This window comes from Octodon degus, unplaced genomic scaffold (assembly GCF_000260255.1).
Source record: "Octodon degus isolate 3935 unplaced genomic scaffold, OctDeg1.0 scaffold00079, whole genome shotgun sequence".
NCBI lineage: Eukaryota > Metazoa > Chordata > Mammalia > Rodentia > Octodontidae > Octodon > Octodon degus.
The window spans coordinates 8,868,148-8,889,433 of NW_004524655.1; the positions used below are offsets into that span (position 1 = coordinate 8,868,148).

The 21,286-nt window shown below is 53.0% G+C and overlaps 1 protein-coding gene across 1 annotated transcript in view; it reads right to left on the reverse strand.

The window, feature by feature from the left end:
* Positions 1-9,763: 9,763 nt before the first annotated feature.
* Mmab (methylmalonic aciduria (cobalamin deficiency) cblB type) overlaps positions 9,764-21,286 on the reverse strand; it is a 14,007-nt gene continuing 2,484 nt past the window's right edge. The window contains exons 3-9 of the mRNA XM_004636352.2: positions 17,810-17,903; positions 15,449-15,506; positions 14,529-14,601; positions 14,192-14,289; positions 13,635-13,699; positions 11,996-12,055; positions 9,764-10,201 (exon numbers count right to left, since the gene is read on the reverse strand). Of these exons, the coding sequence (XP_004636409.1) occupies positions 10,108-10,201; positions 11,996-12,055; positions 13,635-13,699; positions 14,192-14,289; positions 14,529-14,601; positions 15,449-15,506; positions 17,810-17,903 (542 nt within the window). The 3' untranslated portion in view covers positions 9,764-10,107. The remainder of the gene's footprint in view (positions 10,202-11,995; positions 12,056-13,634; positions 13,700-14,191; positions 14,290-14,528; positions 14,602-15,448; positions 15,507-17,809; positions 17,904-21,286) is intronic.

The window sequence follows — 21,286 nt, forward strand, 5'->3', positions numbered from 1 at the left end:
GGATCTGCACAGGCGGTGGGGAGGCAGGAGCTGGGGAGGGCCAGTTCCCAAGCTAGGTTTTAGAAGTCATTGAGAATTCCCCACACATGGGAGGCTGAAGCAGAAGAGTTTAAGGCCAGTCTGGGCAAATTCATGAGCCACACTGTCCAAATAAATGAATAGGGCTGGGGATGTAACTCAATCTCGGTACTAAAGAAGATGCAGGGGGGAGGTCATTGGGGGTACAAATGACAGAACTGGGCTCAAGAGAAAGGTTCCTTGAGGGAGGCAGGGGAGTCAGGTTGGGGTAAAGATCAATGGGGGAGAAACACGGTGCCACTGGTGCCATTGGGCAATGTTGCAGCCCTGGGGGCTCCTGCCAGACTCAGGCTCCGTCTTTTCCCCAGGGCCGCCCACTGGCCCTCCCTGACCTGCTCCTTCCCCACACAGGGCACTGTCCGGGAAGGGAGCACCACCCTGTATGGGGCAGTGGGGCTCTGCGTGCAGACTGCTGGATAGCTTTGCCATCAGCGCAGATGGTGCCAGGTGGGCTGGGCAGCTGGCAGGTGTCCCAGCCAGGAGCGGGCCCAAGAAGCTAGACTGCCAAGGAGTGCAGGCTCGCATTGATTCACCCAGCAAACAGACGCATGCATGGGGCCTCTTCCACTCTGGGGTGGCCTGGGACTGGGGCTGGAGCTATGGCCATGAACAATGTGACGACACCATTCCTGTCCCCCAGAGCACTACACCAAGTGTCTGTGCCAACCCGTCACGATGCCCACTTTGCGTGAGAAGCCGCGGTTCAGAGATTGTCATCATTGCCCAGGACCCGAGTCAGTAAGGGGCAGAGCCAGCACCGTGAGCCAAGTTGGCCACACTCCAGTGCCCTGCCTTGGGCCGAGTGTGCAGTGAGCGATGGGAGCGCCTTCTAGACAAAAGGGCCTTGGAGCTGCCACATCAGGCCCCTGCTGCCCCTGCAGTTCAGCCTTGACCATTTAATTCCACTTGCTGCTAATAGTCCTCCTGGGATTTTAGAAGACTTCTGAGGGTCAGAGCCCTGGGCTCCAAACTCCAGCAAACCAGGGGAGGTAGGCAGGCCAGAGAACAGCAGATGGCCCCATCCAGCAAGCTAAAGAGAGCTGGAATTGGGGGTGCGCCTGAGCAAAGTGCCACCTGCTCTTGTAGTCCCCTCCCAACCACCCCATGGAGGGAGGAATGTCCACCTCATTCCCTTGGTCCTCACTCCAGTCCTAGGGCTGCAGCCACTCTCCTTGCCAGCTAAGGCAGAGACCGGGTGGGACAAGGTCACTGTCCCCTGCTCCTGCTCAAACAGCACCAGCGGAGCTGAGAGATGAGGCAGTCGGAGGGAGGTGGCTTCTGGAACTGCAACCCAAAGCAGATCGCAGGACAGCAAAGGATGGGGGAGGGAGGGTCATGCCATTGCTCACTGGCTTAATTTTAAATTTGTGCGCTTTAATGCAAAATGTAATTTCAGACACTGACTTATGGCTGTGAGCTCGTCAGGGCTGACTAATTAATTAGATTTATAAGTATTTGCTTCCCAGAGATCTATGGCCCTGTTATGTCACCTCAAAGCTCTGAGGAATTTCTCTTCTGCTGGTCAGGCTCTCTTGGGGAGCTCTGGGCTGGAAGAGTAAGCCATCTTTAGGGTCTAGATTAGAGGGACAAGCTAAAGACTCCCATCTCCCTCTGAAGTCTCTACACTTTTGAGGCCAGTGAGGGCTTTGCCTCAGGAAGCAGAGGTGTCAAAAGCACACTGCCTGTTACTGGGGCTGCTCCTACAGCCATGGCAGACATTACTAATGGATTACCAGACTCCTTTGTGTTGGATCTGGATCCAGCCTTAGCTGCTTCCAGTTGCAGTGGGCATCTCTCTGCCCTTCCTGGGATAAGCAGAAGAGAAAAGAAAGGAAGCTGCAGTTTGTTATTGCAGGCTGGGGACTGAATGCTGCTTTTGCCACTTGCTGAGTGTAGCACACTGAGCTCGTCACTCTGTCAGGTGCCACTTTGCCCAGGGAAACGTAGGATAATCTAAGATGAAAGCTGTGTGAGAGAATAAATCAGAGTGTTCTTTGTCTACTCCCAAACCCTGGAGAATTCAAAAGACGCAGTCACCAACCAAGGAGAGAGAGGGACACCAAAGTCCCCAGCAGTTTGGTGAAAGCTGATGGGATTGTCCCCTGGGGCATCTCAGTGGGCACGGATCATTTTTCTTCTCTCTTCTGCTGCCCTAGAGTGGAGCTGAAGTGTATGCACAAGGCTGGAGGCCAGCCAGCCAGCCAGCCAGCTGTCTCTCCCACAGTGAATGCACCCCACGTGCCCCTGCATCCGGACTCTGGAGGAACCATGGCTTTGGCTACGAGAGGGTGATCCCCAGGGGTGTGGTGTCAGGGACCTCATTGGGGGCCTTCCCCATGTCTCCAGCCATCCCAAGGGAGGAAGGTGATTTGTCACATGCAGGGGGAATCAGTTATCAGCTCCTCTCTCTCTCTCTCTCTCTCTCTCTCTCTCTCTCTCTCAGCCCCTTCTTAAATCCAATTCATTGTAGAAAAATCCAGATATGTAGAAATGAACACTAAAACAGCCCATAATTATACCACTGAGAGGTATTATTAACCTATGAAATGAATCCTTGCAATTTTTCTATGGTATGTACACACATGTACATTTCTTTTACAGGATCTAGATTCTCTCTGCAGCATTTTGCCCTTTGGCATGGTTCTCCCCTCCCCCCCCCCACTTAGCAACTACTGACCACTTTCCCCAGGTAGGAGGTAGGTGGGTGCCCTCTTTTTCCATGGATTCAATTTATTAGAGTTCCTTGTGAGAAGGGCCAAATAGCTCAGCGGATTAAAGCGCCTGCTTAGGCAGATGCAGGGGCCAGGAGTTCAAACAATCCCCAGGCCTGCCACGCTGGCCCCACCCCTGGGTCATGCTGAGTTGGTGATTGAGACTGGGCATGGTGGTGCACACCTGTAATCCCAGCACGTGGGAGGCTGTAAACAGGAGGATCACTATGAGGACTATCTATGCAGTGAGACCCTGAACACCCTTTACACCCTGTCCTAAATACAAAAAAAAAAAAAAAAAGTTCCTTGTGAGATATTTTACTTATTTAATTATCCAGTTCCTTATGGTTGGATGGTGATTTCTAAACTTTGACTAATAAGCAACGCGGTCCCAAAAAATCTCTTCCAGCTCCACTGACGTACGCGTTGTCTTCTGAGGAATCCTCAGACATGCGTGGACTCGCCAGAGCCTTCCTAGGTCTTCGCATGCACACCGCCAAATTGCCCTCCCAAAGTTCGGGCATCTCCACTGCCCTCTGCAGCAGTGCTGTCACCAGTCTCTCTCTCTGTGCTGAAGTCGCCAGCTGGAGAACCACAGGCTCAGAGCCCTCTCCAGCTGTTGGGGTCCTACAGCTGGAACCCCAAGGGCCATGGAAATAAAAGCTCCATTCCCCTCCTCCCCACTTCAACTACCTGGAAAGAGTCCATGGCCCAGCTCCTGCAGGGTCCCAAGGCCACCTGGGGACACCACCGCAGCCCCAAGCTCCTCCCAGCCGCTTGCTGGCTGTCTTTTCTCAAGGCCTGCTGCTCACACCTCGTGGTGGGATGGTGAGCTTCTGAGTTATAGTGAACCTTATTTCCCTCTACAGCTCCTACGGAGTTAACAGATGTACACGCGTCTGAGGCAGTCAGGCGGCAAGAGGCTTTGGGGCCAATCCTTCGCGTTTTGACAGTGTGTAATCGAGGTGAAGCCATAAATTTTCTAAACAAGAATAAACGACCCTTAGCAACATATGTCTGCTCGACCCTTCCAAGGTGATCATAAATAAAGCCACCTGCTGGCCGGGGAGGGACATGGGCATCGCAGATGGCCAACAGTGAGGGCCGGAGAACCTGTGCCTTGGGAGCAGCCTTGGGGGCTGTTCCTGTGGGCCTGGCTGGAGGAGAGGTCACCTTGCGTCCCTGAGTGCCTTTGTGCATCAACTTGGGCAGTTCCCTGGGCACCTCTGCCCTCTGTGCCACCTGAACTGGCATCTGCTTCTTGTCTTCCCTTGCAGCAGCCATTTCTAGCTGTGGCGAGCAGGGGCCTCCGTAGTTTAGAACACCCTGACTCACTGGCCTGCAGGAGCAGCCCAGACTGCTTCGATGTCAGTCAGGCTCACTGTCACTAGCTGTCCTGAGTGGCCACAGCAGGGGAATCTGAAGGCCAACGAGAACACTTGCACCAGGTAAATCACCACTTCCCTGTGCCTCAAATTCTGGATTTCTGGATTAGCAGCCCTTCATAGCAAGGATGCTAATATTTATGTGAAGGGCTGTTGTAGGGAATGCCAACTACGGAGAGGTTTTCTCTCTTTTTTTTAATTTTAATTCTTTCTTTCTTTCTTTCTTTCTTTCTTTCTTTCTTCTTTCCTTCTTTCTTTTTTTTGTGGAACTGGGGATTGAACTCAGGCTCTTGCGCTTGCCAGGGAAATGCTTATTCCACTGAGCCATCTCCCCGGCCTATTATATTTTTTTGAGACAGGGTCTCACTGTGTAGCTCAGGCTGGTCTAGAACTTACCATGTAGCCCAGGTTGGCCTCTAACTCAGCAAGCCTCCCACCTCAGCCTCCTGAGGGCTGGGATTACAGGCATGCGCCACCACACCAAACTCAAGGGAGAAAGTTTTAAAAGCTCTGCCAAAAGGAGAGTGCCAAGCTGCCAGTCAGCTCGCGAGGACATGATAGCCACCATCATCACCCCGGGGGACACCTATGGCTTTGAGCAAGTAAGCCCGAGCCTGTTTCCCCACTCCTCAAGGAGGGGGATAACTTGGAGGATTCTGAGAAATAAACTGACACATAAAAAACATGCCGTTAAATAAAACTGAAAATTAAAACAAAAACAAAACCTGGTGTAGCTGATCACCACAGTGGCGCCCGTGTAGTCCCAGCTCAAGGGCCTGAGATAGAGGCATCACTTGAGCTCAGGACTTCAAGATCAGCTGTGTATCATCGCAAGACCTTGTCTTAAAAATAACAACAGGGTCAGGGAGATAGCTCAGTAGAATAAACGCTACCCTGGCAAACGCAACAGCCTGAGTTCAATCTCTGGTTCTGCCAAAAAAAAAAAAAAAAGCAGACAGAAGCCTGTCCTTGTGGTAGAACTGAGCACACAGCTCAGCGCTGCAGAGGCACGAGTCATGCATGGTGTTCCGAGGCAAACGCCCTGATTCAAGGCCTGGCCCCGACGCCTAGCGCTGGGTACCCTGAAACAGCCGATTTCTCCTCTCTGTGCTTCACGCTCCTCTGTGGTAAGGGGGCGGGGACCATAGCCCCACCTTCACAGGCTGTTCAGGGGATTAAATGAGCTATGGCACTTAAATTAAGATGCCTCAATATAATCAGGGCTCGGCTGGGGGCCACTAAGCACTCCCCGCTGGGCCTCGGTTTCCTCACCTACAAAATAGGAGCGATGATCTCATGGTTCTATGGCCAGGTCCTCTGCCTTTGGCTCTGTGGTGTTCCTAGAGCTACATGCCCCTGGTCTGAGTGTGACTAGTCCCTCTGGAGGCCATCTGTCTCCTCCAGCCACTCTGTAAGCCTGAGGATCCAAAGCCTCCGCCTCGCCTGGCAGAGCTCTCAGAAAGTGCTCTGGAAAGGGTGCAGTGACTTAACCACAACTGCCACTTTACTGTGTGCTTGTCTTCTGAGCTACCACCACATGCCAGTCCTGAGGGGTTAGTGCCTGAGCCTGTGGAAACCCCTGTGATTATTCCCAGTTATAAAGGCTGAAGAGTGAGGCTCAGAGTGATTAAATAAGTTGCTCAAGGGGACTCAGCTAAAAGTGACCCAAGGGGCATTAGAATCCAAGTAACACATAACAGACAGGATCAGAGCCAACACGTGCCAGGAGGGTGACTGCTGCCTCTACCTCACTGAACTCTCCCAGCGGCCCTGGCTACCACTCTCCTTCCACGGGTAAGAGGCCAGCTGAGCCAGGGGCAGGACTCTTTTTTTTTTTTTTTTCCTGGCAGAACCGGGGATTGAACTCAGAGCCTTGCACTTGCCAGGGAAGCGCTTATTCCACTGAGCCATCTCCCCGCCCCTCTTTTTAGTTTTTGACACAGGATCTTGCTAAGTTGCCCAGGGTGAGGTCAGACCTGTGATCCTCCACCTCGGCCTCCAGGGTGACAGGCCATGTCTGCTGGTCGCTCACTGCCCTTCTAGAGTTCGTGGGCATGCGAGCCATCCAGCCCCAGGTCCTCCCTCCTTCCCTCGAGGCTGTGGCCACATGCACTCCCCACCAAGGCTCCTGGGGAAGGCAGCCCCGTGAGTCCCCACGTGGCTCCCAGAGAAGGTGCTGCCTGGGTTGCTTCCTCACTGTTGCTCTTGCTCAGGCTGGTCTCAAAACTTCTGGGCGTGAGCAATTCTCCTGCCTCAGCCTCCCAAGTAGCTGGGACTGCAGGGATGTGCCACTGTGTCTCATTCACATGGGTGGAGACCAGAGATTCTCAAACAAGGTGTTCCATGGAATCTTGAGGTTATGTGCAGACTTATGAACAGGAGCACCCAGACCTGTCATCACAATTCCAGAGGTGACAAATGATGACTTTGGAAATCTCAAGTCTGCGCCACAACTACCCAATGCAAGGGGCAACCCCCAAGTTTCTGGGTCTTGATCCCTCACTCTGCTTGGATTTAAGCATCACCTTCCTTACGGGACTCTCAGAGAATTAAAGGCAGTAGGCCAGGGCCAGTGACAACCAGACCCCAACCACGCTGCGAAGGTGAATTTATCCCTCCCGGCAATCAACACAGGACTAGCGTGGGCTCAGTCCTGCCAGTGAGGTTCTGCAGCCCAGTCTGGGGGGGTGGGGAAGGATGAGCCACAAATCCTTCCAGGCACTGATTTATGTAGCATTCATGCAGAATTTATTATACAACGAATTTTATTCAATTAAACTTGAAATGCGCCTGGATTCTTAAAGGTTCAGTAGTGATCGCTGGGACAGAGCGATCATAAAACTGGATGGGCTGTCGGAAGGTGTCGGGGAGGAGGTGAGGGTGACATTGCAGCTGATGGGGGATTCGGAGCTGGGGACGTTTGTCATTGGGATGTGTTACAAGTTCGGGCTGTGGAAATTACTCAGTGAAGAATGCACATTAACAATAGCCATGAAATATCAGTTAAGGGAAACTAGGTTGAGAAATGAGACAGCAGGATCTATTAGTGGCTGGCATTGTTCGCGGCAGCCCAGGACGTGATTAAAAGAACTGTCAAGCAGCAGTGGGGATGGAGCAGCGCAGTGCCCTGGGCCTGGCCAGCTCTCTGGGCCTCAGTTTCCCTACCTGCAAAACTGTTTCCCTCTGGGGCTGCTGTGGGGTTTAGCTGAGACCACATGTGTGCATGTGGCTCAGGGGCTGGCATGGGAAGGCCCCTCTACAACGCTGGCTGGCACCGCTGCTACTGAGGATCATCGCAGTCACAACCCTAAAGCACAGCTGTAGGGAGCCCGACCTAGACTTGCAGGAAAGGTACAAGCCAGCAGCCTCAGCTACTTGGGAGGCTGAGGCAGGAGAACTGCAAAGTTGGAGGCCAGCCTGGGCAACACAGGGAGTTCCCATCTCAGCAAACAAATAAATACACATGTGGTAATCAAAATAAGGGGTTTACATGCAGCATTTTAAGAAGTCACATTATTGGGGGGGGGGGACAAGGAAAGCCTACAATAAACCAGGTGCCAGAAGTTTAAATGCACGCTGGCTTCACAATCCCGTATCACCGCACGACAGGGACCACGCGTGCACAGACTGGGAACATGGAGCCTTACAGAGTCGTGCCGTTCGACTCCGTGGGGTGTTCGGCAACTTGTCCCACTTGGATCAGTGCACCAAGGTGAACATGTTCCTCCTTTGGCCTGGGGCTCTCCTGAGACTTCTGAAGCTACCGCAGAAGGGCAAGAGCTTCACACAGCTCAGCCTGTGCCTATGCAGCCTTCTGCTCTTCCCGGGTTGGCAGCTCAGGGAAACACCTGCCCTGTGCCTGGGGGGGCCTTCGGGAGCTGTGTGCTGATAGAGGGGAAGACGGATCCAGAGGGTGGGCCTGGGGGCCCGCGAGTCAGCATCCAGCTGCTCCCAGAGGGACAGGCTCTGGCAACTGGCAAGCTGCCTCGAAGATGGCTTTAGGATACTGTGTACACTGAGTATTTTTGCCATGGCTAGGAGTACAAGGGTATTTTTTTTTAAAGTTCTTTTTTTTTTTTTAATTTGTTTATTTATTTATTTATTTTATGTGTGTGGCCAGCTCAGCCCACCAGGGGGCGGGGCTGGCTGGCATGTGGTGCTGGGGGATTGAACCGCAGTCCCCGTGCTTTGCTTAGCTTAGCTTGTTCTAAGTAGGTGCTCTAGACCACTGAGCCATCTCACCAGCCCCAATATATGGTTGGTTTTTTGTTTTTGTTTTTTTTTGCAGAACCAGGGATTGAACTCAGGTCCTTGAGCTTGCCAGGGAAGCGCTTATTCCACTGAGCCATCTCCCCCACCCTTAAGGGTATTTTTTATAGCACACTTTCTGCCTTTTAGGAAGCACTGGAGATGAGGGCAGAACTGAGTGATTGCTGAAAGCTCCCAGAACATCTACATCCTGGCTGGGCTGCAGAGATCGCAGGACAGGGAAACCCCATGAGTGTGCGTTTCCTGCCTTCCATCCTGCCGTATACACAAAGCATCCTACCCTCTGCCAGGCTAGGGTCTAACTATGGGGCCTGCAGTGCCACTGGCCATGGCCTCCTCCTGAAGGATATTCCTCACTGCTGGGCACTGGGACCTACCTACCCTGCCCAGGGCTCAACAGAACTGACCTGGGGCCCAAAATCCCAGAATCTTGTCTCACTTGCATACCAGTCTCACTTGCAAAAATATGCAGAGAGCTAAGAATTCAACATGTGCCCGAGTAGCCAGCGAGGACGATGGAAACAAGCAGCCTACCCCTGCCTGGAGTGGAGCCCCCTTCTACACAGGAGTTCGATAAATGACTGCTGAGCAGAGTCCATCCGGCGTCACGGCCCTGGCGGTTGGAATGAGCCTGCTCCTCTGAAGCCACTTCCTGTGATTAGCAGCACGGGGTCCTCAGATTCTCAGGGCTGCCTCCCTGCCCTTCATAAATATTCCTCAGCCAAGGACACGGCTGGCACCAGCAGCATCGTGTCTTACGCAGTGTCGTTATGTAGCGGGAGGGAGCTGTGGTGACTGGCGAGTAAAATAGCCATGGCCCAGGGCTGAGGGGCAGAAGCCAGCTGGTGCGACATCACAGGAGTCTCACCACTGTCACCGGGCTGGAAGCGGAAGACCTGGCTGCCTTAAGCTGGACCTGCCCCATGTCACCCGCCACTCCCTCAGCCAGGGCAGGAAGGTCCAGCTTAGCAATGGCAGTGCTCTGCCTGAGGTGCCGTCCACCCTGGAGAGCAGCCTCCCAGCCGCAGCCCCGCATGTGTGGATCCCGGTGTTCCTGAGGCCTCGTCTGTCAATCGGCAGCTGCCCTTCCCACACTGCAGCAGTGATGGGTGGCTCCGAGGTGGCTAAACTTCCAAATCCTGCCTCCCTTCCCCTTTATAAATGTGACGTTTATAGCCCCTTTGGCACAGGTAAATCACAATTACATTTCCAAGGGCCTCTGGTACCATTCCAAATCCTTGAACAACCTTAGTCGGCAGCAGGAGGGCTCATTCATGAGCCTGTCCCTCTTCCATACACATACAGGCGCGCACGAGTGGCTCAAGCCTTTCCCACATTTATTCTTTTCTCCACCTGCCTCCTTCACTTCGTAGCCATCACTTTACCTTTCTTTTCTGTAATACTGAATGCATTCCCACTTCCTCAAAGACCAAGGCCAGCCTGGGGAGGCAGGGACAAAAGTCTTGGGGCCCCCAGTTCCTCCAGGGAAGCAGCAGGGGATGTAAGGTAAAGCTGAGTCCGCACCTAAGACCCACTTTCAGCTCCTCAGGTGAGCGCCACAGGAGCCAGGGTCCCAGAAGGCAAGCTCTCCTCTGCCGTCACCATTACCATCACTGCGGAGGGGCCTGGGATGCTCCCTTCCCTCATCTCCAAGGGCCTCAGGCTCATTCCGATGGCTCATTTTTCTTGTATATTTTTTCTTGATTTCCTTCCTTCATGGCTGCATATCTGGCTACCATGAAGAGATAGTCACTGAGTCTGGAGGGGCCGAGAGAAGCAGAGGAAGGGTGTGAAATGAGAGGTCCCTGCCAGCCAGGTCTACCAGCTTTCAAGGAGGAAGCAGAAGCTGCAGAGCCTGCCCGAGCATCGTGCAGAAGCACAGCGCCTGGCTAGTTAGCATGGATGGACGCCGTGAGGCCAGCTTTCAGAACAGCCGTGGGCTGAGCCAGCCTTAACCCTCAGGGGAGCTTGGGACCAGTCCATGAACTCACTTCACACCCTAGAGTGACCAGGACAGGGGCTTCCCAAACTGGAGCAAGCACTCAGGTCCCAGGACCCTGGCAACATACAGATCCTGATGCAGGAGGGTCAGGCAGGCCTAGGCTTCTGCAGGTCAAATTCCGGCCCAGGCCAGGCTGGCACTGCAGCACCCAAGGCCACACTTGGGCAGAGGCCCCGGCAGCACTCCGGACCTTGGCACTGAACGCGTTCTGGCTCATCCCTTGTGGGCACCAAAGAATGCTGAGTAGCATTTAGACAGCCACCGTCCTGGATGAAAGCACTGCCCTGGAAGGTTTTGGTGCCCAGACCCTAGTCTCTGCATTCTTACAGCCAGTGGTGGTGGGCATTGGACCAGAAGGCTTTCTGCAGGGAAAGCAGCCAGGACAACACACAAGATGCCACGTCTGCCCTTCAGGTGCTCAGTGGCCCCAGCCATGACACCCTGCATGGCTCTCACATCTAGCATCTGTTACCACCTCCTCTGGCCCTTCCAGCCACCTCCTCACCTCTGAGGCCTGTACCATGGGGCATTCCCTGATGGGCAGTCCTCTCCTCCCCACAGGTGGCCCGCTGCCCTCCCTCCTGGAGACTGTAGAGCAGGCTGCTCTGGGTCCTGAGCCTGGACCTTGTGGTCCTGGAGGACAAGGGGTGCATTAGTTTCTTGGAGGCTCCAGAAACCTGCCCAGGGTGGGGAGCAAAGGGCCCCAGAGCATACCCCACTGCAGACCACCAGGCTCCCCAGAGCTTGGGGGCCACTGCTGCTAAGAGGATTCCCTTCCCAGGAGGCAGGGAGCTGCTAGGGACTGAGCCCAGGCTGCATCCCCGTGGGAGGACAATGCACTGTCACTTTGTGCACAACCAGGACAATTCCTAGGGCGCAGTCCTCACTGCACCTGTCCCTAGCTCTCTGCTGGCCCCAGGGCTCCAGCTACACTGCCCCCCCCATGCCAGCCAGGCTGCAGGGACCTTATCAGGGTAGGCTTTGTACTGAGGTGGCTGACTGCAAGGCAGGGGCAGCTGGTATCCACCTGTGTTGGCCCAGCTTACGGGTCCTACCTGGGGCCTCTCACAGAGGGGAGACTGGCTGAGAGGAGCTGATGCCCAGGTCCCCCACCAGGCTTCATCAAGACGCTGCTGCTGAGGGCACCCCTTGCTACTGTCCAGGTCCTCTGTGTTGTTGTTGCTGTTATATATATATATGATAGCTTGGATAATTTTTTTTTTTTTTTTTTTTGGTACTGGGGATCAAACTCATGACTCTGCACTTGCCAGGTAGGTCCCTATGTCACTGAGCTATCTCCCAGGCTGTGCAGTTCCTTTATACTTAGGCTCATTTCTGTGGCTTTTACAGCAGTCTCCCAAGGACAGCTTAGCCTCTTCAGACAAAGTGACACCACCTGCCACCTGGCACACAGAGGCCACACACAGACCTCTGGGCAGGACAAAACAGACTCAGTCTGTACTGTTCCCCAGTCCTGCTGACTACTGTTCTGCCTCCCAGATGTGCCTGAGCCCTCAGAGAGGGACTCTCATGCGCCGCTGATTATGTACCTGTTTAAGAACTTGGCCACATTTGCATCGGTCTCTCCCATCTGGACAAGAGGCACCACGCTGGAAAGAGAAGCAGCACACAGTCACTCGGCATGGCGTGGGCGAACACACTTGGGCGTCTGGGGCCTCGACCAGCACTTCCCCAGTGGTCATTATTCCGACCTCCATAAGGACAAACCCTGCCAGCCCCACTTCATGACAGGAGTCATGAAGGCCATCCACCTCGCTCCTGGACATGTGGCCTGCCCAAGGGGGGATGGAGGAATACGAAGGGAGAGGACTGGGCTGCCCCACATCCCAGCCAGCTGGTCTCTGTGCCACTGGGTCTGGGGTCCTCCCTGCATCAGCTGGAGTGGTCACGCTCCAGCTTTCAGAGGAATCTGGCTCTCATGCCCAAGCACGCTCCCACTTACTGCACCCATGACTCTGTGTTTTGGGGGTCCCGGTCAGTCTGTGCAGACATTTCAGATAGCAGGGGGTCTGCTGAGCACCTACAGTGTGCCAGGGGCTGCTGGGCCCTTCGTGTGCACCACTGTTGCTGCATCACCTGTTGGGAGGCACTGTCTCCACACCTACCCTTGGGTTCCTGCCCTGTCCCAGGCCACAAGGTGCCTAGTAGCCTATACAGGAGGTGGCCCAGGCCTAGCCTGTGGGTACTTCCAATATGCATGGAGCTTTGTTACCTAGAGGGGACCCACCTGTACGTCTCCCCTCCCTGGCAGTACGCCTGCTGGTCATCACTTAGCTGTGGCCTGATGGCTTTACCATGGCCAAATGTCAGCCTGACCGCCCCCTTTGTTGGGCCTCTGGTTTGTTTCCAACTTTTTGCTGTTCTGAGCACTGACGTGGATGGCTTGGCACAAACGGCATTCTTTGCTTTGCCACCAACATGTGTCGTTACACAGAAATCCTCAACATCTGTCTGACCCGAAACCTCTTCATGTGAGGTAAAACCTTTGTGATATGGGGCCAAAGGAAGAGCTCAGGGTGTGACCCAGAGAGACCTGAGCCCAGGGCTGCATTGTGCTGCTGAGCCTGGCCACAATGTCACCTCTCTGTCTTGGGTCTGGGATCCTCCCTGGACCTCATGGCTCTCTGAGTCCATTTCTCAGCTCCTATAAATTGGGGCTGCCCCCACCTGTCCTAGGAACTCCCGTGTGAGACTAGGACAGCGAGACTACTCAGTAAGACTGTGAGCGTGGAATGCCTGGCACAGCCTCGCTTCTTACCAAGGCAGAGCTCTATTCCGCTCTAAGCTGGGTGGGTCCTAGCCGAAGGGAGATATGAAGGAAGCTGTCAAGTTCCTCTTGCTAAGTTGTCCTTGAAAAGGCTGCAAGTAGATTGGGGGCGTGGGGCCTCCCACCCCTCTCCTTCTCGATGCTCATTTGGAGCAGGGCTATGTTGGGGCAGCAGGTGACTGGGTTGTTGACAGATTCCGCCTGGGGTCCTCCCCCACCACGCAGCCCCTCCAGCCCTTCTCCCCTGCAGGGAGGTGGCCCAGAACCAACCACAGGCTTCCTGTCGCTCTACCGCTGCTCCCTGTGCAATGTGGGGCTCTGAGGACAGGGAGCCGTCTGTGCTGGCTTCTATGGCGCCTGGGGAAGGTCAGGCGGTGCAGAGCCCAACCCCGCCCCCTTACCGTCTCTCAGCTCGGCGGCACACGGCACGGCAGAAGTGCAGTGCAGAGCTGCTCTTGCCTCCTGACTGAAAGGAGAAAGCAGGTGTCGGCCAGGCAGTGTGCAGCTGCAGCAGGCTCCCTGGGACAGCCAGGTCTGTTTCCTCCCTTGGCCATGTTCTGCTTCCAGGAGCCCTGCCCGGCACACCCCCGGGGAATCTGCATCTGAAGTGAGCCAGGAGGGAGAAGCGAGGACCTGGAGGGCCTAGGGGGCTGGCAACAGCTTGTCACGGGTAAAGGCTCATCACTGGTAAGAAGGGGCACTTTTTTAAAATTTGTGTGTGTGTGTGTGTGTGTGCGCGCGCACGCGGCCAGCTCAGCCCACCAGGGGCGGGGCTGGCTGGCATGTGGTGCTGGGGGATTGAACTGCAGATCCTGTGCTTTGCTTAGCTTGTTCTAAGTAGGTGCTTTAGACCACTGAGCCATCTCACCAGCCCAGAAGGGGCACTTATACAAGCAAGCTCATCGGTTTGTCCATGTGCCTGGCCACTGCCACCCCAGGGTGAGGCGGTGATACCCACCGGCAGGATGAAGGCTGTGAGGGGCGGGAGCTGTCTGGAGTAGCTGTCGATCCACTGCTCCAGTTCCAGGATGGGCCCTGCCTCGAAAGCCGTGTGTTCTGAGGAGTCACAGAGCACAGAACATGAGGACCAGCTCACTAGAGTATCAGTGATGTCCCATGTCCCTTCCTCCTGGTGTCCTGCAGATGGCTTCCTCAGACCCACAATGTGCCCCCCAGCAGTGACGGGCAAGGCGGCCAGACCTACTCGTGGGCCTCAGGGTCTGCGCTTCCAGAAGGGGACCCCAGGAGAAAGATCCCACAGGGCATCTGACCACCCACACAGCCCAGGGAATTACTTAAGTGAGCCTCCCTGGCAGAGGACTGTGGAGTGGCCAGGGCTGCGCCAACGTCCTGCAGTGTGCACTGGATCTGCAGAGGAAGAGGCAAGAAGAAAGGCTGAGCGGCAGCCGGCTGGGCAGAACGCCAGGGTTCTCCGGGCAGAGATGCCCGTGAGCGTCAGGAGTCCCAGCAGCGTCAGGAGGAGCCTTGCGGGCTCTGACGCCCCGCTGCCACACACCCAGGCCCTTGTGAGGTTCTCTTCTTTTCTCTGCACCGACAGCTCTGGTTTTCCAGGCGCTGGGCCAAGGGCCTGCACGGGACAGCTCTACCTTACTATGAGGGCCACAGTGTGTGGAGGGCAGGGGCAGAGCGCTCCAGCCCAGGCCGGACGCCCGTGCATGTGCAGAGAAAGGTTTGGGCACCTCTGAAAGCATTCTGGGTGTTCCCCTCCTCTGGGGGGCTCAGAGGCCCAGCTCCTTTGTCAGTAGGGAGCACAACAGTGATACTGAGAAGCGTGGGGCCTGCGGGCTGCCGTGGGTTGCTCAGCCTGGGTGCACGGCCCTCTGGTCGGTCTGTGTGCTGGCGTGTGTACCACGCATTGTGGACCACGTGGCTGCATTCCTGCAATGTACCAGATGTTGGCAGCACTCCTGCTCCAGATGTGACAGCCTCAACGTCATCCCAAATGGCCTCAGACGTCCCCAGCGGGGCTGGGTGTTACACAGTGCACCCCCACCAGCATGATTCCTGCCCCTCCCTGCGAGAGCGGGTGCACTCAGCACACCCACGTCACAGGCGTCACAGGCGAAGAGACTGAGGCCTACAGGGGAAGAGGGTCTAGCACCGCCCGGAAGTAACAGCCAGATGTTGAACTGAGCGACGGCCTCAGGCCACCGGGATGGGGACTCCCACCTTGGGGACAGGGGATGTTACTTACTTTCTGAAGCTCCTCAGCAAACGCATGGCCCTTTTCTGTGACTAATTCCATGGCAAATCTAAGAGGAAGAAGGAAGAAGAGTCTGCCTGTGGCACACCGCTGAGAAGAGGCGCTATGCTCTCGGGTGGGGGCCATTTGGCTACAACAGCATGGCGCTATTTTTCTTGCTGGCAACAGGAACATCACAAGCTTCCAGTTGGATGGGATATTTGTATAAGAAAATGCCTTTTCTTATGCTCATTCCCAGTCAATAATTCCTTTGGGGGCTTCCCCTGCCTGGGTCCTGGTGATTCAGTGGGGACAGAAGGTGACACAGGCTCTGTCCAGCTGGAGGGGGACATTTGAGTTGAGTACCACATGGCCACATGGGAAGCTGCAAGCCGAGCTATGTGCTCTGTAAAGGACAGAGTGAGGGAAGCTTAATGCGGCCTCAGCTGGGGAGCAGGGAGGACTTCCTGGGAGAAGCATGCTGAAGGTGAGGCTTCAGCGACTGAGTAGGAGTTCCAGGTAAGGCAGGCTGAAGCAGGGAACAAACTGCTCATGACTTTGCACTCCCTTCCTGTGCCACTTGGGAGCCTGGCAGAAAACAGGGGTACACTAGACAGATTCCCAGAAGAGATCTTACCAAAGGGACACTTCCCAGAGCAGAGTTAGGGAAACTGATGATGAAAGACAGAGGCTAGCAAGAGCAGGGACAAAGAAAGGGACAGGGAAGGGGAAGGTGGCCCTGACTCCTGACTCTGGATTGTGCTGGGTGTGGGGGCCACAACAGTAGCCACAGAGCAGGGGGGCAGGTAGGAGCCCGGTGCTCCAGGGCCACACAGCTGGGGGTAGAGGCACCTCTCTCTGTTCTCAAACCCCTGATGCCACTAGCCACAGGCTAGAGCTCCTGAAGGCCAGCAGAGCCAGGTGATTCAGTCACCAGGTGACCAGCTCAGCTTCCACACACCGGGTAGAGTGGAGGGAAAAGATACGAAAGAGAGTTTCGGTTTGTGTCTAGATGCCCCCCAAAGGCTCATGCACTTGTAGGTGGGGCATGGTGGATTTGGCTGGATCTAGAGTCTGTGATGCTGGGATTAAGGGCTTATGATTACTGAATTAGTACACTGATGGCTTTGGCATAGTTCTGGGTATGGATAATGCGAAGGCACGCCCTGAGTGTGGATGGGAGAGGCTTGTAGGCTGGATGTGACAAAAGGGAACAGGGGGCTTGCTGCTTGCTGCTTGCTGCCTTCTGCCTGGCTTGTCATTAACAGTTTCTCCTCTGCTGCCCCTCTGCCATGCTGCCCTGCCTTAGAGCCAGCCAACTGCGGGCTGAAACCCCTACAAACTGTGAGCTAAATTCAGCAGCATAAATGCCTGCCTGGCAAGTGCCAAGTCCCAAGTTCGATCCCTGGGACTGCAAAAACAAAAACAAAAAACTGAGCTAAATAAACCTTGTCACTTTTCACCTTAGGTGTCGGGTATTCTGTCTCAGCAACAAGAAAAGTAACTAAGACAAGGAGCAAATGAAGAATAAGGTGAGAAGGAAAAAGCAAACCCAGGACTGGTTGTCCCATGCTCGTCTCCTCTCTAGACTGCAAGGAAGGGCTATGTGGGTTGGGACACTGGCTTTGTCCCAGCAGCGCTCCTGGTGGCTGGTACTCAGCAGGTACCAGAAAATAGCTGCTCATGGAAAGATTCTGTGGGACACGTCTGTCTGTGGCCCCCTGAAGGCAGCATGCAGGCTGAGTTTAGCAGAGCCCAGCACAGAGGTGCTCGGTCAAAGCCCAACAGAGGGAGGATCCGTGACTGAGGCTGCACACCCACCTCTGGCCCCTCATAGCTGGGAGACCCTGACTCGCTGCCCTGCCAATTCTGCATGGCTGACGCTGGGACTCGCCTTCCCTGCCCTGCCCAGCTCATCTTCTGGCCCCCCCACGCCAAGGGCCTGGCCCTCTCTACCCTGCTGGCACACCATCTATTCCTGCCACTGTCTGTCCTGCAAAATCTCATCCAGTCTGCTCACCCCTGCGCAGTGATTAACATGAACAGGTAAGTTAAGACGACAGTTCTCTACCACATAGAGGCGGACACTATTTCTAGGATCGATTACGGTTCCCAATACGTGTGTCACCTGAAAAGTTACAGACCCGGGGGTGGAAGGAAAGGTGGATGCAGATGGAGGTGGGGAACAGATGCTGGCACAGGCAGAAGGGGGAGGTGACCTTGTGGCTTCCCGGAGCTCACCAGCCACGCTTTCTGGCTGCCCAAGGGTGGACACGGTCCACGATGGCCCAGCACTACCGAGAGCTTCACAGCCATGACACTCGCCGGTGCCCGGTTCACACTCGCCCTTAAGGCCAACCCCATCTCCCTTACCCAATGGCTGAACTCAGTTCATCTGTAGTTCCCAAAGCTTCGAACACCTGGTCATCTTTGGGCCTCCTTTCTCCTGTGAAGGTGCTAGAAAACCCTGTGGAAAAATATTGAGTCCCCAGAAATTAGATTTTCCCTCCCCCCAGATATTGTTTTTCTTAAAAAAAAAAAAAAACTTTCAATGTCAAGTACAACAAAGATACAGAAAGGTGCTGATATCCTAGGTATGCAGATTATGAACTGCCACTAATGGAGCAGACCTCTGTGACAGCTCCAGACCTGAACTTGACCAGTATCCCAGAGACCCCCACGGACCTCCTTCCAGGCACCACTCCCAAGTGTAACCACTAGTCCTACTTCTTCTCATACACTCTTTGTTCAAACTGAAAGCTCACACACTAACCATCCTGGCAAAGGAAAGAACACCTGTCACATCACACACACATTACTGCTACACTGCATACGCAATTGGAGTCCTTTCCACCTCTGCCTAGATGACGGCTGCTGCCAGGCACTACCAGTGTAGGGGCTGCCAAGCTAGCCTGGCCCTCACAGGCAGGCCATGGTGCTCTGATAAATACATGATGTCACAGAGCATCATCAGGCCGCTCTGTGATGGTGACAAATCAGGATCAAAATAAAATAAGGCCACTGTGTAGTCACATCTCAGCACATAAGATTGTCTAGATGACAATGCCCAGGTGCGCCTTGCCTGGCTGTTGTAGGCGAGTGCAGCACTTCTAGCCATAAAGGCTTTAGCGCCTTTTGTCTCTCTCACTTTCAAGGAAATATTCAGACACCCATTTAAAGAATCAGCCCGCTTCCTGAGAGTGTCCACTCCACAGCAAAGACCACCTCTTCAATCCTCCCCCAAAGCAGCGAGCACAAGCTGTCTTATCCTAAGTCCTCCACAGCACCGCCTACCGGGCGGGACAGTCTGCCACTGGCCCACCTCCTGCCTTCTTTTTTTTTTTTTTCCCCCATAATTTTATTGAGAAATAAATAGTAACGAGACAGTTTCAAAACAAATTGATAGGACAGTTCCAATAATTAACACATTGCACACTACCTTCCTACTGGTTATTTGTTGTACAAGATATCCTATTTACAAACACTATTAGAACAGACATGATATCCTATTTACAAACGCTATTAGAACAAATCCCTCTATTCCTTGAATTAAGAGAATATGCTTTATATCTATCCTAACCATTTTATTTTTTTTTTAATTTTTTTTTATTTTTTATTTATTTGAGAGAGAGAGAGAGAGAGAGTGTGGTGTGTGTGTGTGGCCAGCTCAGCCCACCAGGGGGCGGGGCTGGCTGGCATGTGGTGCTGGGGGATTGAACCGCGGTCCCTGATGCTCTGCCAAGCTTGTTCTAAGTAGGTGCCTTAGACCACTGAGCCATCTCTCCAGCCCCTATCCTAACCATTTTAAATACAGATACAAAATGATCATTCATATCCCCTTTTTTTTGTTGAGTTCCATTATTTGAATATTATAGGTGTGTAAACTCAGCAAAATATTCCAAAATAGTCCAGTAGTCCATAATAGTATTGCGTCTTCCACTTGACTGGCAATGTCAGAATTTGTTGACCTGAGTTCCCTACAGCTCAACACAACATGGCTTTATTTCTTGTACTTCATTTTTATACTTTTCTGCTGGGTGGTTAAGACCAAGATAAAGCAGGACCTATATAACATTCTGGTCTTCTGAATATGTGCTGCTTGTTATGACACGCCAGTTGCTGCTGTGTTATCTCTCGGGTAGATGATTGTTTAAAAAGGAAGGGAGTGGTGAATGAAGGCAGGAGACAGGAAAAGGAGTGTTGTGGGACTGTCCTGCAACAATGTTGTATAGGGTTAGATTTCTGGACTTACGTGTAAACATACATAGTTCTTTATTCCTATTTTTTAAATATATTTTAATTTTTAAAATTTTTTGTTATGTTCTGTAGTGACTTAAAGTTTAACATATCAATACTTGATGAAAAATACCTGTTCCATGTTACGCCTAAGATGTTTGATATTCAGACAGACAGTGAGGTTAAGCTCAACAGCCTAGGTTATATGGTAATAACAACAAGCTTCTCTTCTGGAAGGTTAACAACCTAAGTTTGCAGACCAAAAATTAGAGAAAAAGAAGGGTCATCAAGGAAAGCCAACATTTTGGCCCTAGCCTTCCAAGATAAATTAAGACTCAGGACATATGAGAACCTATACTGTAACATCATGTAACTCAGTTGTGTCCCAAATTTTCTGATCAAGGAGATTATGAGGCCAAAGAGGAAAGTGATCAATGATGTAGAGTGTGCCTAAGGAGAGTCACATGGAGAGAAAATATTCTCTCAGGCTGTCACAGAAAGCAAATTGGCCAAGCAATGGCCATGACTCATCCACATGGCTGACACTGACAAAGGATCTATAATCTGAGGTACAGGGTCTCAGGATAAATCTTGAGGGGATTTGACTGACCTTATCAGAACCTCCTGCCTTCTGATAAGTCACATCCCCAACGGTGTTCGCCACATTCCTGATGGTGTTCGACGCATCCCCAATGGTGTTCGCCTAAAGGCTGTCCCTGGAGGTCTTTGGTAGTTGGGCACGGACACTACCACCTGACATTTATTATTCCTACCCCTTTTCTTTTTATTATTGGTATGGTACCACATATAAAAAAGTTTTTCTCATTTTGATATTTTTCAGTATATAGCTCAGCAGCATAAAGTATACCCTACGTAAGGGCCAAGGAGATAGCTCAGTGGCATAAGTGCCTCCCTGGCAAGTGCAAGGTCTGGAGTTTGATTCCTGGTAATGGGAAAAAAAAAGACCCTATGTATATGTTTATATTTTTAGGGGAGGTTTATTTTTTGTTTTTGGTGCCGAGGACTGAACCCAGGGCTTCCAGCTTGCTAGGCAAGCATTCTACCACTGAGCCAAATCCCCAGCCCCTATATTTTTAGTATATAAGTATAAATCTAACAGGCAATACCTAGTAGTGAGTCACATGATTTTAAACTTCGGAATATAGTATCTTACTAAAGCCAGGTATGGTCATAAATGCCCGTAATACAAGCTACTAGGACAGGAGGATTTACGTTCAAGACCAGCCTGGGCAACTTAGAGATCCCACCTCAAAATAAAAAGGGCTGGGAATGTAGCTCAGTAGTAGAGTGCTTGCCTATCACATTCAAGGCCCTGGGTTCAACTCTTAGTACTGCAAAAAAAAGAACATGGTACCATATGATAAATACTGTATCTGCTCATTTGTTTTGTTTTTGGAGACAGGGTCTCAATATGTACTTGAGGCAGGCGTTGAACTTACTATATAGACCAGGCTAGCCTCAACTCAAGGCAACCCTCCTGCCTGCCTCAGCCTCCTGAGTGCTGGGATTACAGGCATGCACCACCATGCTCTGCATCTGTTTTCTGCACAATACATTCCGGTAGTTTTTTAGTTAACAAAGTAATATTGCTTA